Source organism: Hyperolius riggenbachi, chromosome 3, assembly GCF_040937935.1.
Source record: "Hyperolius riggenbachi isolate aHypRig1 chromosome 3, aHypRig1.pri, whole genome shotgun sequence".
Taxonomy (NCBI): domain Eukaryota; kingdom Metazoa; phylum Chordata; class Amphibia; order Anura; family Hyperoliidae; genus Hyperolius; species Hyperolius riggenbachi.
Genome location: NC_090648.1, coordinates 280,639,050 through 280,655,021, shown reverse-complemented (window position 1 = coordinate 280,655,021; position 15,972 = coordinate 280,639,050). Strand labels below are relative to the sequence as shown.

At 41.8% G+C, this 15,972-nt stretch overlaps 1 protein-coding gene across 5 annotated transcripts in view; it reads left to right on the top strand.

Annotated features, from left to right (window-relative positions):
* The window catches only part of ASB15 (ankyrin repeat and SOCS box containing 15), an 84,686-nt gene extending 75,111 nt beyond the window's left edge, over positions 1–9,575 (top strand). For 4 of the 5 annotated variants that reach the window (XM_068276386.1, XM_068276381.1, XM_068276382.1 and 1 more), the window contains 4 exons: positions 2,508–2,679; positions 5,684–6,254; positions 6,916–7,069; positions 7,288–7,894. In XM_068276386.1, the coding sequence (XP_068132487.1) occupies positions 2,508–2,679; positions 5,684–6,254; positions 6,916–7,069; positions 7,288–7,463 (1,073 nt within the window). In that variant the 3' untranslated portion in view covers positions 7,464–7,894. Of the gene's footprint in view, positions 1–2,507; positions 2,680–5,683; positions 6,255–6,915; positions 7,070–7,287; positions 7,895–9,428 lie in introns of those variants that run through there. The other variant, XM_068276388.1, reaches the window with a different exon arrangement.
* The last annotated feature ends 6,397 nt before the right edge of the window (positions 9,576–15,972 follow it).

Sequence of the window (15,972 nt, the reverse complement as noted above, 5' to 3'; positions counted from 1 at the left end):
CCGCGATCCAGCGAGAGCCGCAGCCTCCCCAATGAGCTTCTGTCATCGCTATGGCGATGATCGGACATGACATCTGACGTCATCGACGTCATGATGTTATGCGCAATCCCGATCCTCCTCATACCAACCTGGGATCCCTGGGGGGTACGTATAACGGCGGCGATTGGGGGGGATCGGAGTAGAGCGGAGGGACTTGGGGGACAATGGTAGCTAGCAAAGTGCTAGCTACAAGCTTTACACAATTTTATCCAAAAAATCCCTCCCGGGGCAGAGAAATCCTCTGTGGCATCTACCACCGAGTGTAGGTTGGGGTTACTGCCAGGAGGGTTAAAGAGGAACTGTAACCAAGGATTGAACTTCATCCGAATCAGTAGCTGATTCCCCCTTTCCCATGAGAAATCTTTACCTTTTCTAGATTAGATCATCAGGGGGGTCTGTGGAGCTGATATTGTGGTGAAACCCATCCCACAGTGTGATGTCAGCACCTAGGTACTGACATCACACCGTGGGAGCCTTGTTGCATTGTGGGAAATAACAGCTGGTTCCAACTGCCAAAAAAGCATCATCTCTTTCCACAGAGATCACTGGCCAGCAGTAAAAATGTTGCCATGTGATAAATTTCAGAATGTAAATCAGGGAGAGGAAAGATTTTACAATGGGTAATCACTGACTAAATAATTTATAAATAATTATTGTAAAAATTAGGCACTTTTTTCATTAGATTATTGTCACTACAGTTCCTCTTTAAAGAGAACCTGAATTGAAAATAAAAAGTCAAAATAACCATACACAGCAGCAAGGCCGGATTTAAGCCAAGACCACCTAGGCCATGGCCTAGGGCACCACATGAGCAAGGGCACCAAAGCAGCAGGCTAAACTGGTGCAGCATTTGCAAGCTTGCAAATGCTGCAATGCAGGGAGGTCAGGCGAGCGCCTGACTATGGTACTCTGCTGCTAGCTGCCTGTGCAGCAGCCACCTTGCTCTCTGTGCACGTTTGCGTTGTGGCAGGCAATTATGGACTTAGGCAACATTGGAGATGGAAAGGAAGAGGAAGCTTCTGCACTGGAGATGAGTGGAGAAATTAGTGACACTGATGGCTGCTGCGGAGTGAAGGCGAGCTGGCTACCTATACTGAAAGTGGGGGTGGGAAAAAGAGGGATTAAGGGAGTCATCTGGCTACCTATACTGTAGGGAAATGGGGAGGGGTAATCTCGCTACCTATAATGAAGGGGGGCGGCTGGTGATAGTGGCCTTGGGCAGTAAAGAGTACAAATCCGGCCCTGAGCACAGGTCATACCTACCTCCTATGTAGTCTACTCCTCAATCTCTTTCTCCTCTCCTGCGTCTCATTTGTCCACTGTGATCAATGGATGTCTCCATCCTCCATTTTAAAAATGGTCATTACCCCATAACAGCTTCCTGGTCAGCACACTGTTAAACTGTAATATCGCCAGCTGCAAGCTGTTACAGGAAACCAACATCCTCCAGTGGTAGACAGGTCATGTGTATGCTCGGTGTGTATTATATCCCACAAGTGGGGCTTGCACTGCAGGTAGGCACTTGCCTGTTTTTAAGTAGCGTTGTTCATTTCCTTGCTATGTAATATCGCCCACTTGAGCCATAGGGAAACATGGACATTACCTTGCACATTCAGTTGTAACTGACAGCTGCTGATATATAACTGACATCAACTGGTATATTTCAGTTCTCACAAAATATTGTCAGAACTGGAAGGGATCACTGTAAGAAGAAAATGGTGAGCTTCTGAGAGGAACTGACGGTGAGGTTAGTATGTTATATTCATTTGCAGCTACGTCATGTGATTATTTTAAATAATTTTACTCGGTTCAGGTTCCCTTTAAATTGTGGAATGGGTTTCATGACACCTTATTTAACCTGATTGACTTGATGTCATGGTCTTCAGCCTGATGGACTCTTTGGATACCTGCATGAGTTTAATGGCTCCAGCCTACTGACCACTTAACACCTAAATTCTAAATAGTAACCAGTACAGCTGTCATCTACTCTATGTGCTCACTATTTACCTGCATACAGTGTTTTACTTCAGCTTACATCTGGAAATATGCCTGAAGAAGGGGGAATAATATATAAAGTAAATTCTTATAAACCACTGGTCTTGTTATTCATTCCCAGGACAGAACATGTAGCCAAGGGAAAGAAGTCACAGATATTTCAAGTTCCTTTCAAATCTTAAGTTGGCACAGGCCAATGGTGATTTATCTATTGTCTATGAGGCCAAGTATTTCTCCTTATCATATACCTTCAAAGTGTTCTTCTTTTGTAGGAGCCATTCATATATTGAATGGCATTGCTGGTATTCAAAATGCATTTTTCAGTTTGGGCCATATCAAAATTCTAAATAATATTTATCTTAACAGAATTTGCAGGAGCAATGATCAGCTCACCATTTTTCTTAGAATTTATGCATTTTGTTAATGTGGTCTACAGCAACCTTATAACCTATTACAAATATTCTCTGTCTCAGGTGGTGATATTAATATAGAAGCAGATGATGGATCCACAGTACTGTCTGATGCAGCTGCAGGAGGAAACCCGGACTGTGTGGCTCTTCTTTTAGAGTATGGTGGAAGTGGAAATATACCTGATAAAGAAGGCTATCTCCCTATACACAAAGCAGCCAGCGGAGGTCATTATTTGTAAGTAGTTATATCTATGGCCATGTAGGACAGGGATGTCAAACTCTACTCCTCAAGGGCCATATCCAAGCCAGTGTATAGGATAGAATAAGAAATGCAGAAATGTGTTCTGCTTGATGAACCACACCTTTCCTGATTCAGTCCCATCAATTAGTTTGAGCTGTGCCAAAAATGTGTGAGGACCATGAGCACTGGAGTTCGATATCCTTCATGTAGGAGAACTATTTTTCTCTTCTTTGATCTTGGGGATCTTTCATCTTTAATATGCAGTAGGAACATTGTCTTGTGAGACAATGGTATACCTGCATTTTAGTAAAGTAATCTATGTCAACAGAAATGCAATCCCTAAATTATTAAGCACCTGGGCACCATGGCCCTGTCACAGCACCTAATCTATGAAATGGCTACCACCACCAATCCATTCTTCTTTTACTTTGCTCCTGCTTCTTTTTTAATACTGTAAAACATAAATGTCAAACTCCGGCCCGTGGGGCCAAATCTGGCCCTCAGAGCCATTAAATTTGGTCCTCAAGTTGTTTCCCCACTTTGCACTATGTTTGACCCTCTCTAGACCATCAGGGAAGCTATATTGGAGGTGAAGCCCTAGAATACCAGGAAAGCCATATGGGGGGGGGGGGGTGAACAGTAGGGAACTGCATAGGGAGGGAGGACCACTAGATACCAGGTAACTATACAGGGGAGGGAGGAGGACCACTAGGCACCAGGGAACTTTATAAAGGAGGTGGTCACTAGACATTGAGGTTTGCCTGCAGCTAGGCCCCAGTGTTCAAATTCGTCCCGCTTTGTATTTGAGTTTGACACTCCTGCTGTAAAAGGATCTGAGCAACATTTTTCTTCTGAAAATGTAATTACTTTGTTATATTTTTAGCTAAATATTTATTTTTCTATTTCTTTTGTTTGTTATTTTCAAAAATCAGGTTTTGTCAGAGAATCACTATTATACTTCTGCATCGCTGAAATTTAGCCAATTGACTTTCATTGTTACTGCTCTACTTTATTGCTCTAATAAACTTGCACTGAGTTTAGAAAAAAAAGCAATACAGAATTGAACAGATTCCAGAATTCTATAGTGAGCACTATAGTGAGCTATGTCATTAAAGAACAACTCCACCAAGTACCATTTGGGTGGATAGGTGGAGATTAGTAGAGGAGTGTTTGCTATACATACCTGTCCAGTGACTGCCAGCAGATCTGCTTAGTAAAGGCCCGTTCCCACTTGGAATCGCAAAACGCTATTGATCAGCGCTAGCGTTTTGCGCTGGTGAGTTTACTGCGATTGACGCGGTGAAATCACTGTACACTCTCACAATTTTTGATCGAACGTGATTAGCTTTTTTTAGCATTCTAATCGCAATCACTCTAGAAAAATGCTGCATGTAGCGCGTTTTGCGATTGCCGCTAATCGCGACATGCCAGTGATCGGCGGTAATTGCGGCAGTGAGATCACTGCCATATGGTTAGTATTGCACTAGAGCTTTAAAAAGTGCTAGCGATCGATCGCCGGCGATTAGTGGTAATCGTCTGCTAATCGCCCCAGTAAGAACGACCCTTAGGGTTTTTTCACACTGTGTCTGTTGCCTTCCATCGCAATGGACAATATCATTGCAATGTGATGTAATAATGTTCCTATGGTGTTTTCACATTGAGTGCGCTACAGCGGATTCTGATGGAGTACCCTACAGCTTGATGTGGATTTAACCAGGCAACATGTGCATTTACAGTGAAGCATGCTTTCATTGTACCATATGTTTCACTGTGTAGTCCAACTGCACATGGAATGGCAGGTGTGACTTTCCAGCAGCGTTGCGATGGTATCTCAACGCAATGTGCACAGTGCAAAAAGGCCCTTTAAGTGATCATCCCCCAGCAGCTGCAGATGTCAACGCTCTCTGTGTGATACGTCATGTTAATCTATTAATCTATCATCTACATCTTCCCATAATAAGATAATCTAAGCAATCTTAATCAAAGCCACAAACCATAAGTGTGGTGCATGTGTAAATATTGTCTAGGAGACTGACGTAAATCTATTGGCAGCCGCTGGACAAGTATGTATGGCAAGCATACCTGCTGTCACTTCTATACACCCTGCTGAATAGAGGTGAGGTTCTTCTTTTAAGCTGAAGTCCAGATAGCAGACATAACACATATACCCGTATTTATGAATGAAATGTACCATCATTATCTTAGTATATTGGCACGCTTGAAATTTTACCCCTTGATCTTTGGGTTGTTTGTACCTAATTTTTTTTAAAAAGAGCTCAGCTCCAGGGACAGGCAGTGACACAGAACAGAGCTCAGTCATTAGCTGGAACCCAATTTCTGTATCAAGGAAACCATGCTCCTCCCCCTTCCGCCAAATCATACGATCATCCAACAAAGCTCCGGACTTGCATATAGCAGGGAATAAAGCTGACACCACTTTCTGACCACTGCAGTATAGTAGAATGATCAGCCACAATATCTTCCCTTTGAAAAACCTTGTATTACTGGCAAATCAAAGCATCCCAGTACAGAAAGGATATAGCTGCTGTTAGGACACAGATACTTCTGCAATACTGTTACTCGCCTCTTTCAACCTTTTATGAACATTCTGCCCCAAGTTCAGCAATATTCTTATGTTATTTATTATGCTAGACATCACGATATACTGGGCCCTATTCAATTCACTGTTTCTCCTAGGAGATAATTTTTCGTGTTCAGTTTAAAATGACTGTTGCCATCTGCAATTGAAAAGGTACTAAAAAGTAGGTTAAAAAGTACTGTGAAAATGATTCTGAGTATTTTCTTGCTTGCTGATGGCTTAAAAGGCATTTTATTTATAGTGTAAAAAATATCACTTTAGAGAAAACTTGGGAGAAAAAGTGAATGGGATCAGGCCCACTGTGAAATTAGTATGCTTCACATGAAACAGAATCACTTTATTTGCATGTATATTTATGTATTTGTTTCTATAGAAAACGGTTTATTTTCTCTTTCATAGAGCACTGAAGTATCTCCTTCCTGTGACGTCACCACATGCAATTAAAAAAAGTGGCCTGAGTCCTGTACATTCAGCTGCAGATGGACAAAGTGTGCAGTGCCTGGAACTGCTTATTGAAAATGGCTTTGATGTCAATGAACTTTTAGCTGAGCACATGTCTGAAAACTATGGAGATAAAAGAAAAACAGCTCTGTTTTTTGCAGTGTCCAACAAAGATGTTTTATGCACGGAGATGTTGCTGAAGGCTGGTGCCAATCCAAACTTAGACACTCTGAACTGCCTATTAGTGGCAGTGCGCTCGGGGAGCCACGAAATAGTCAGACTGCTCCTAGCTCATCAGGCTGACGTGAACTGCTTCTTCCAGATTGTCAATGATACTCATTTCCCCAGTGCTATTCAGTATGCTCTCAATGATGAGATCATGCTACGATTATTGCTAAATAATGGCTATCAGGTGGAGAAGTGCTTTGATTGCATGCATGGGGACATTTATGGTAGCTCATTTATATGGTCAGGCTGTGAAGAGGAGGAGCTACCAGGTTGGACATCATGTGTAATAAAGGATAGCCATGTGAGTATACAAGTAACATGCACTGAATAAAGTAATGATGGGCCAAGAAATACAAATGTCATAGAACTAGCCAGCCAGCTTTGCCAGAACTAGCCAACAAAGCCAGTTCCAGGACCAGCCAGCCTTTGATATCAGTCCCAGAACCAGCCAGCTATCAGTCAGTCCCATAACTATCAAGAAAAGCCAGTCCTCACCATTCAGGTCGCAAGGCCAGTCCCAGAACTGGCCTGCTAGCAAGGACAGTGCCAGAATCAATCAGCAGGACAGAACAGTCCCAGTACTAACCAACAATGTTCTTTAGACAAATGAGACCGAAGTGGAGATGCTTTGCCGTATTGCACAGCACCATCATACTCTTTACAAAGTCTAAGGGCTTGATTCACAAAGCCGTGCTAACTGTTTAGCATGGGTGTGCTAAACAGTTAGCACGTGAAGTGCCGTTCGGATTTTTGCGTGCGCAAAGCAATTTGCGCGCGCAAAAGTCTGCAATCACGCGAATCATGGCACTTTGTGCTAGCAAAAGTCCACAAACGACTTTGTGAATCAAGCCCTTAATGTCAGCTGAACTATAGTTACATTATAGGAGGACTATATGTACATTATAGGGGGACATATTAAGTTGACATTATTTTTTATTTATTCGTTCTATTACTTATTTCAGTTCTGCAACTTTATTACTGTCTCCTGGATGAAGCATTTAGTGGGGAAAGTTATTAGAGTATTAGTGGACTACATGGATTTTGTTCCAATCTGCACAAACCTGAAGGTCACACTTGAGGCTCAGAAAGAATGGGGAGAGATCCAAGAGATTATAGGTAAGTGATCACCAAACCAAAATGTAGAAGCAGTGTGTGAAAAATGTATTACATTATCTGATGCATGCAAACAATTATATTCCTAGTAATTAAGCGGTAAAAGGAAACAAAAGACAAAATTAGATCAAATGAGATCAATTGTTGACAGGGAAATGAAAGATTCTTAGAATAAAATCATGTACTTATGTTTTTCATTATTGAATGTGTTATTACTTTAGGAAACCCACGTCCATTAAAGCACCTGTGTCGGCTTAAAATACGCAAACTTGCTGGATTGGAAGTCTTGCAAAGTCCATCATTAATGAAGAGATTTCCTCTGCCACCTCTCCTTAAATCCTATTTATTATACAAAGAATATGATTTGTATGGGAATGGACTGCAGTTCGATGAATGATAAAATGCAGAAATGAATGTCCACCACTGACCACACAGGTCAACAATTATCCTTCAACAGCCACATCTCTGCTAAATCAAACTGACAAGTTAATATCAATCAATCATGACAGGCTGTGTCTTTTTTACCAGAGGTAATCTGGGTGATTTGCCTGCCTGGATTCATCTACATTTTCTATTGTTTGATTTGCTTTTTAAAACTGGATTATGCAGCTGTACCAAGTGGTGGCTGAGCCAACCAGGTGAAATGTTTTGCTAGATTTGGCCATTTCAGATAGACTAGGTGTTATATGAATTCTGCAGGTTCAGGAGCACTTGGGGAACAGCAACCACAATATAGGAACATTTCACCTGGTACTTAAAGGACCTCTGTCCCAAAAATCTTAAAATGTAAAATACATGTAAACATATACAAATAAGAAGCACGTTTCTTCCAGAGTAAAATGAGCCATAAATTACTTTTCTCCTATGTTGCTGTCACTTACAGTAAGTAGTAGAAATCTGACATTACCAACAGATTTTGGACTAGCCCATCTTTTCATGGGGGATTCTCAGGGTTTTCTTTATTTTTAAAAGCATTTAGTGAATGGCAGTTGCTCTGTCCAACTGCCAAAAATGTGTGTAGCAAACAGGGAGGCTTTGCAGCATCTTTGTATAAATCTTTTTCAGGGAATGACTTTATAAAGAATAAAGGCCATGCTGAGAATCCCCCATGAAGAGATGGACTAACTCAAAACCTGTCAGTAATGTCAGATTTCTACTATCTACTGTAAATGACAGCAACATAGGAGAAAAGTAATGTATGACTCTTTTTACTCTGGAAGAAATGTACTTCTTATTTGTATGTGTTTTAAATTTTAAGAATTTCGCAACAGTTCCTCTTTAACAGAGTTCTGAGCCAGGTTACAAGTAAAACTACAATTTCAGCAAAGTAAAGTTTAAAGGGAACTGAACACTGATTACATTTTTTAAGAATTACCTTGCCCATAAAGGAGGTTCTAAATTGACACTGCCGTTGGGGGGCTGGGGGTGGCACCATTACTTTCTTATGGGTGGTACTCCTCTGGTCCCCCATCGCCTTCTTCGATTCACACTTCCTATAACGGTCACAGTATGTATCGCCTAGCAGTGTTCTGACCGCGTACTGTAATACAAGCCGGGAGATGTAGTTCGAGAGATGCAAGTACAGAGAATGAGCCAGCAGATAGTAAGGATTCTGTTAGTTATAACAAAAGTCTTTTTTACATTTTTTACTTTATACAGTACAGTGCTTTGTATAAAATATTTTTCTATATATTTTTTTTGATTGTGGAACAAATTATCTGAGTTTCCATTAAACATGTTGGAGAAAATCACTTTGACATAAGAGCGCTTTGGATTTGCATGTTTCCGGCAGGGCCGGGCCGAGACATAGGCTGGAGAGGCTCCAGCCTCAGGGCGCAGTGTAGGAGGGGGCGCAGAATTCATTCAGCTGTCATTCCTAATTGTGTTTGAAGCAGAAATAAATAAGAAAAGGGGATACATGGCAGTGACTGCAAGCCAGATAACTAGATATTAAGGTGTTGGGGAGGTTGTGGGCCCTGTGGCGCCTCTTAGTCTAATAGCAATCAGTGTGTGATGGATGGGGTGGCAGGGATGGAGGGGCGCACTTTGGTGTCTCAGCCTTGGGTGCTGGAGGACCTTGTCCCGGCTCTGGTTTCCGGAACAAATTATGCTAGCAAACCAAGGTTCCACTGAATATTAATCCTTAGATTTTTATTAACAATGTTTCTCAAGTTTTTCCATATTAACAATAACATATGTAGAAGAACATAAATCGTCTACTATGTAAATGCAAAATTATATTCTGTCTGAAAATGTTTAAACTATATTTGACTAATTTGTCTGACTAATTAAAAGAAGTACTTAAAGATAAGTAATTAAAAGCCTTGTGTAATAATTTTGACTTTTATTATCTTTTGCATAGTGTGCCTTTGTGTCAGTGACTCCACTGCGATCATATCTGAAGGTGCTATAAATTCTTAAACCGGTTTCCAGAAATCAGACCCTTTTTGGGAACAGCCAGAGCTGCAATACATTATTAAACCACTTTAAGCCATGTGAGATCTTTGTATTCTCACCAACAGAGATAAAACAAAGATAAGACATGGTGTTCTTCAATGAACAGTGCAAGCATGCTACTTAAATCTCTACTGAGAAATAAACAACTCGTGAGTGATGAATAGAGGACATTGTGTTCTCAGCTCATTAATGTAAGTAGAGTTCATAGAGCTGAAAAATGCTCAAACCTGAAGAACATTTTCTGTTTTAGGTGGACCTATAAATAAAAACCACTCTTCATGTAATCAATAGGCACATGTTTAAATTACTATATAACATTATTATTTTTGTTAAAAACGTACCTTCCTTAGAAATGAAAGACCAAAAAACTCCACACAGAATGATGCTTCAAAAAATGAATTTAAGAAATATAATATCAGGGAGGGTAGTAAGGGTGCTGTCCTTTCAACTCCTGGAAAAGATGTTACTGTAAGTAAGTTTGGTATTTGCCAGAACGTTTCAGGACAGCAACCCAGAGAGGGTAAAAAAGATACAATTTAGGGAGGTATAACAGCCTGCAAAACTTTTCTGACAAAGCTTAAAGGTGTTCTGTGGGAGAACCTGGGGATAAAAACCGCCACTTACCTGAGGCTTCTATCTGCCCCATGTAGCAGTAATGTCCCACGCCGTCCTCCTCCGATCCGTCGTGCCCCGCCGCTGGCCTATTCTTTTGTTTTGCAAAATCTAGAATGGTCAACTACTTGTAAAGTACCTAAAGAGTAGAAAAGTATTATTCCTTGATCTATTCAAAACATACTTGTATATAAGAAATTAAAGGTTTTCATCAACCCATGAGAATAAAGAGATGGTGCCTGTGTCCCTCATGCAAGTGACAAATTATGTGATCCGGACCACCATTGTTGAGTGAAAAGATACTTACAGTATGTTAGATAATGACAGAAGATTTCTTGAATGGGCTGCATGTGTTAAGTGGGCATCAAAAGATGGTTGGATAAAAATAGAAGTAGCTATGGACAGGGTCAGTTCAAGCTCCAATGTGGCCCTGGGGCAAATTAAAGAGGAGCCCCCCCCCCCCCCCTACCTGCTGAGAAAATTCAGCTCCAAGGGCTTCCGCCTCTACCTTACACCTTAATTCTACTGTGTTCCCTTGGGCCCCTGCATGATTTGTTACAATATTGCAACTCACCTGTCCCGGTGCGCTGCTCTGTCCTTGCTCCCCGTCTTCATGCTGCTAGCTGCCTCTTTTTAGTGACTAGGCACATGCTATTGTGTAATAACGTGACATGTCATGGAGATGAGGCAGTCAGTGGGGATGAGGAGAGTTGCAATGCTGTAACAAATCATGTAGAGGCCCCTGAGATCACAAATTTGGTGGGGAGAGACCTTGGTGGGGGACCGGCAGTGTGGGGGGGCCCAGCAGCATGCAAGGGCCCTGGTAAAATTGCCCCTTCGCCTTATTGGTAGCACTGGCCCTGGTTCTGGAGAGGTTTGGGACAGAGAGAAATTGTATTTTATATGTAAACTGAAAAATTAAACCTTTTACACAAGTTGTAAGAGGCTTAACTTAGCAGAGATAGCTGCTAACAACTGCCTCTGCCCACTGTGTGATGTCAACCCCCCTTCCCCCCTGGCATAACAACTGCCCCCACCAAGAATTTAGCATGTGTACCGCAGCCCCGATGCTCCCCGATGCCATGCCCCCAATCAGCCTGAGCCGATCGTATTGTTCTCCCCATTTATTCTGCCCACTGTGTGATGTCATCCCCCCTTCCCCCTGGCATAGCAACAGAACACATTGCGGTCCCCGCTGGGCACCATGCCTCGTACATATATTGGAGGTTTTAGTTTAAAATAAAACTGGAACAAAATCTACTAACAGCCATGTATTTATACCTCAGTTCCAATCCCAGTGTAGTTCATTGGCAACCCTTGACTCAGATTCTGGATATGCTCTTAAAGAGGAACTCCAGTGAAAATAATGTAATAAAAAAGGAAAAAAAGTTACTTGCATAGGGGCCAAGGTGTGAAGGTCTTGTTTCTCAAGAATTTAACGTTCATTACTCTGTCTACAAAGATTTACTGAGATTTAATACTTTATAAAGATTTAGTGACATTTTGTACACTTCAATGATTCACTCAGATTTGGTACCCTACCAAGATGCACTCAGATTTGGTACCCTACCAAGATTCACACAGATTTGGTTAAGTCTGTTTTCCACACACATCCTTGTAGTTTAAAGAGGAACTCCAGTGAAAATAGTGTAATAAAAAAGTGCTTCATTTTTACAATAATTATGTATAATTGATTTAGTCAGTGTTTGCCCATTGTAAAATCTTTTAAATCCCCGATTTACATTCTGACATTTATTACATGCTGACATTTTTACTTTTGGCAGGTGATGTAGCTGCTGCTTGCTGTTTTGGCAGTTGGAAACAGCTGTAAACAGCTACTGGGTTCAACTACTGGGTTCAACATGCGCCGCGCCGAAAAATGGGCATGGCCATGACATTGTATGGGCGAAGCTAACATAATGATGTAACAGTGATGCATAAGAAAGCAGTGTTTCCGCCATGATGTGGTGAAACGAGGATTCGCATCATGGGTGTGCAGAAACTGTGTGATGCTATTTATTAGTATATCGTAACCCCAAAGCAGCAAATATAGCCAACTATGACCATTAAATAATAAATGCAGCAACAGTTACCCCAGACACCAGAAAATAAACGCAATGTGGGCAGCATTTCACCAGAAAATAAACGCAATGAGTGCAGCATTTCACCAGAAAATAAACGCAATGGGTGCGGCATTTCACCAGAAAAGAAATGCAATGAGTGCAGCATTTCACCAGAAAATAAAAGCAATGAGTGCAGCATTTCACCAGAAAATAAACGCAATGAGTGCAGCATTTCACCAGAAAATAACGCAATGAGTGCAGCATTTCACCAGAAAATAAACGCAATGAGGGCAGCATTTCACCTGCAAAAAAGAAAAAAAAGAATTTACTTACCTGGCAGAAGTCCCCTCACCCGGCCAGCCTCTGGCGCGCAGCTCCCCGACGATCCTCCTGCAGTCTACCGGGCTGAATGCAGTAGCAGGGCTACGGGAAGATGGCGCCCGAAGCCCTGTACTGGAGACACAAATAGTCTCCAGTACAGGGCTTCGGACGCCATCTTCCCGTAGCCCCCGGTCTGCCTGCCGGAAGACTGCAGGCTGGAGCAGGGCTGCGGGCTATGAACTCGCGCGGTGTCTATTAGACGCCGCGGCCAGTTAAATTTCCCGGGACATAGCGCAGCAGCGATGCCGTGCCTGCAGATGAGGCTATAGGTTCGCCATCGCTGGTATAATGTGATTTTTTTTTATATTTGCAACAATGTACCTTTCTTATGGGAAAAGCATAAGGAGAATAGAAAAAAAAATCTTGGAAAATGAAAAATACATGCAACTTAAAATAACAATTTTAAATAGATTTTTCTTTTAATGTTTTTACTAAAAAGACTGCATTTGTTCAGATACTAAATTAGATTATTTTTGGCCTTCAACTATATGTTTCTAGATTTTGTGTCTGAAGTTCCGCATCAAAGCAAATCTGAAGGAAAAATAAATTATGAGATAATGAATTGTATGTGTAGTACGGATAATATATAGGACATTAGAAGCAAAGAAAAGAGGCTCATATTTTTATTTTCAGTCATATAGTTTTATTTACCGTATAACATTGCATCACACTGTCACTGTTTTCCAGGTTAAAATACAGAGAGCTTGATTCACAAAAGAGTGCTAACTGTTAGCACGGCCGTTTTCGCGTGAATTTTCGCGTTTGCATGCAATCGCAAATTTTCACGCGCAATTAAACATTTTTGCGCAATGAGTGCAGCCTTTCACCAGAAAATAAACGCAATGGGTGCGGCATTTCACCAGAAAAGAAATGCAATGAGTGCAGCATTTCACCAGAAAATAAAAGCAATGAGTGCAGCATTTCACCAGAAAATAACGCAATGAGTGCAGCATTTCACCAGAAAATAAACGCAATGAGGGCAGCATTTCACCTGCAAAAAAGAAAAAAAAGAATTTACTTACCTGGCAGAAGTCCCCTCACCCGGCCAGCCTCTGGTGCGCAGCTCCCCGACGATCCTCCTGCAGTCTACCGGGCTGAATGCAGTAGCAGGGCTACGGGAAGATGGCGCCCGAAGCCCTGTACTGGAGACACAAATAGTCTCCAGTACAGGGCTTCGGACGCCATCTTCCCGTAGCCCCCGGTCTGCCTGCCGGAAGACTGCAGGCTGGAGCAGGGCTGCGGGCTATGAACTCGCGCGGTGTCTATTAGACGCCGCGGCCAGTTAAATTTCCCGGGACATAGCGCAGCAGCGATGCCGTGCCTGCAGTTGAGGCTATAGGTTCGCCATCGCTGGTATAATGGGATTTTTTTTTATATTTGCAACAATGTACCTTTCTTATGGGTAAAGCATAAGGAGAATAGAAAAAAAAATCTTGGAAAATGAAAAATACATGCAACTTAAAATAACAATTTTAAATAGATTTTTTTTTAATGTTTTTACTAAAAAGACTGCATTTGTTCAGATACTAAATTAGATTATTTTGGCCTTCAACTATATGTTTCTAGATTTTGTGTCTGAAGTTCCGCATCAAAGCAAATCTGAAGGAAAAATAAATTATGAGATAATGAATTGTATGTGTAGTACGGATAATATATAGGACATTAGAAGCAAAGAAAAGAGGCTCATATTTTTATTTTCAGTCATATAGTTTTATTTACCGTATAACATTGCATCACACTGTCACTGTTTTCCAGGTTAAAATACAGAGAGCTTGATTCACAAAAGAGTGCTAACTGTTAGCACGGCCGTTTTCGCGTGAATTTTCGCGTTTGCATGCAATCGCAAATTTTCGCGCGCAATTAAACATTTTTGCGCGAAATCGTTATGTTGGCTTTGAGTGTTCTTTTATGCTGTTTGATGTCACATGAAAAGACTCAGCAGCAAAAGCATTGAGGTGGTTGCACCAAAGAGTAGGACTTGCTGCTGAAGGAAATAATTGCGACCACCACTATTGCGCTACTCTGCATAGCAAGAGGGGTCTCACGGTGGCAGCACTTATTGGGGATTTTGGAAAAGGGAAGGGCTGTACTTATGTGTGTGTGTGGGGGGGGGGGGTCTCATTGTGGCCACACCTGCAGTAGGAGAGGAGGGAAGGGATTAATTAGTGGCTGCACCTGTTATGGGTTTCATCGGAGGATGCCATAGTGGCTGCATGAAGGGGTTATGCTGGAAGTGCTTTTAATGGTGGGTTGGGGGAGGGCATTCATGGAGAATTCACTTATAATAAACCCCTGGCTGATGAGCCTGTTGGGGAATGGGATGAAGAAGAGTTTTTCTAAGGGGGAACACCATGATTTATGGTTCCAATCCTCTTTTAATTCACAGTAAAACTCCCAATTATCCTCCCCCCTATCATTCCATAGTGCAGAAAACTAGCCATATGTCTGTACAGTGATCATTACTAAAAATGTCACCCAAAATGATTACCAACAATTATTTTGAGCAGCGGTAGTTGTGCATTTGTATGAGTTTTAGAGGTACCCCCAGACGTTACTGGGGACAGTGTGGGAAAGTATTTTTTATTATGCCTAAAGTTAGACATTATAGTTGAAAGCATGCAGCAAATAGCAGACATTAGACTCAGTTTAGATTCCAAGATTAGAGTTTTCTGAAAATCCTAATGTGAAATATAACCTGTATTGAAACACCCTCAGTAATTTATCTAAGATAGAAAATGTATTCCTACAATGTTTAAAGAGAAACCGTAACCAAAAATTGAACTTCATCCCAATCAGTAGCTGATACCCACTTTCCCATGAGAAATCTATTCCATTTCTCAGGGGGCTCTGTATAGCTGATATTGTGGTGAACCCCCCCCCCACACACACAGTGTGATGTCAGTGCCTCACAGCACTGAGGTACTGACATCATACTGTGGGAGCCTTGTTGCATTGTGGGAAATAACAGCTGTTTCCAACTGCCAAAAATGCAGGCAGCATCTCCTTCCAGTGACATCACCTGTCAGCAGTAAAAATGTCACCAACACCATGTGATAAATGTCAGAATGTAAATCAGGGAGAGGAAAGATTTTACAATGAGCAAACACTGACTAATTAATTTATAATCACAAACACTGGTTCGCATGACAGCCGGGGGGCCCCAGGTCTCTCTCATTAGTTGGGGCCCCCAAACCACCATGCGATACCCAGAGGGAAGTGTGGGCAAGCCCTGGACCTCTGACCTACAGGGAATTCACCCCACCACCTCTAAACTGAATGCCAACTGCAACAAACACAATTGCTAACTTCCAGCTAGAGCAATGTCCTTTGCAGCTTCCAGGATGCGGTTGACAGGTGAGTGGTTAGGGAGGGGACCGTGTGGGAGATGTGCCT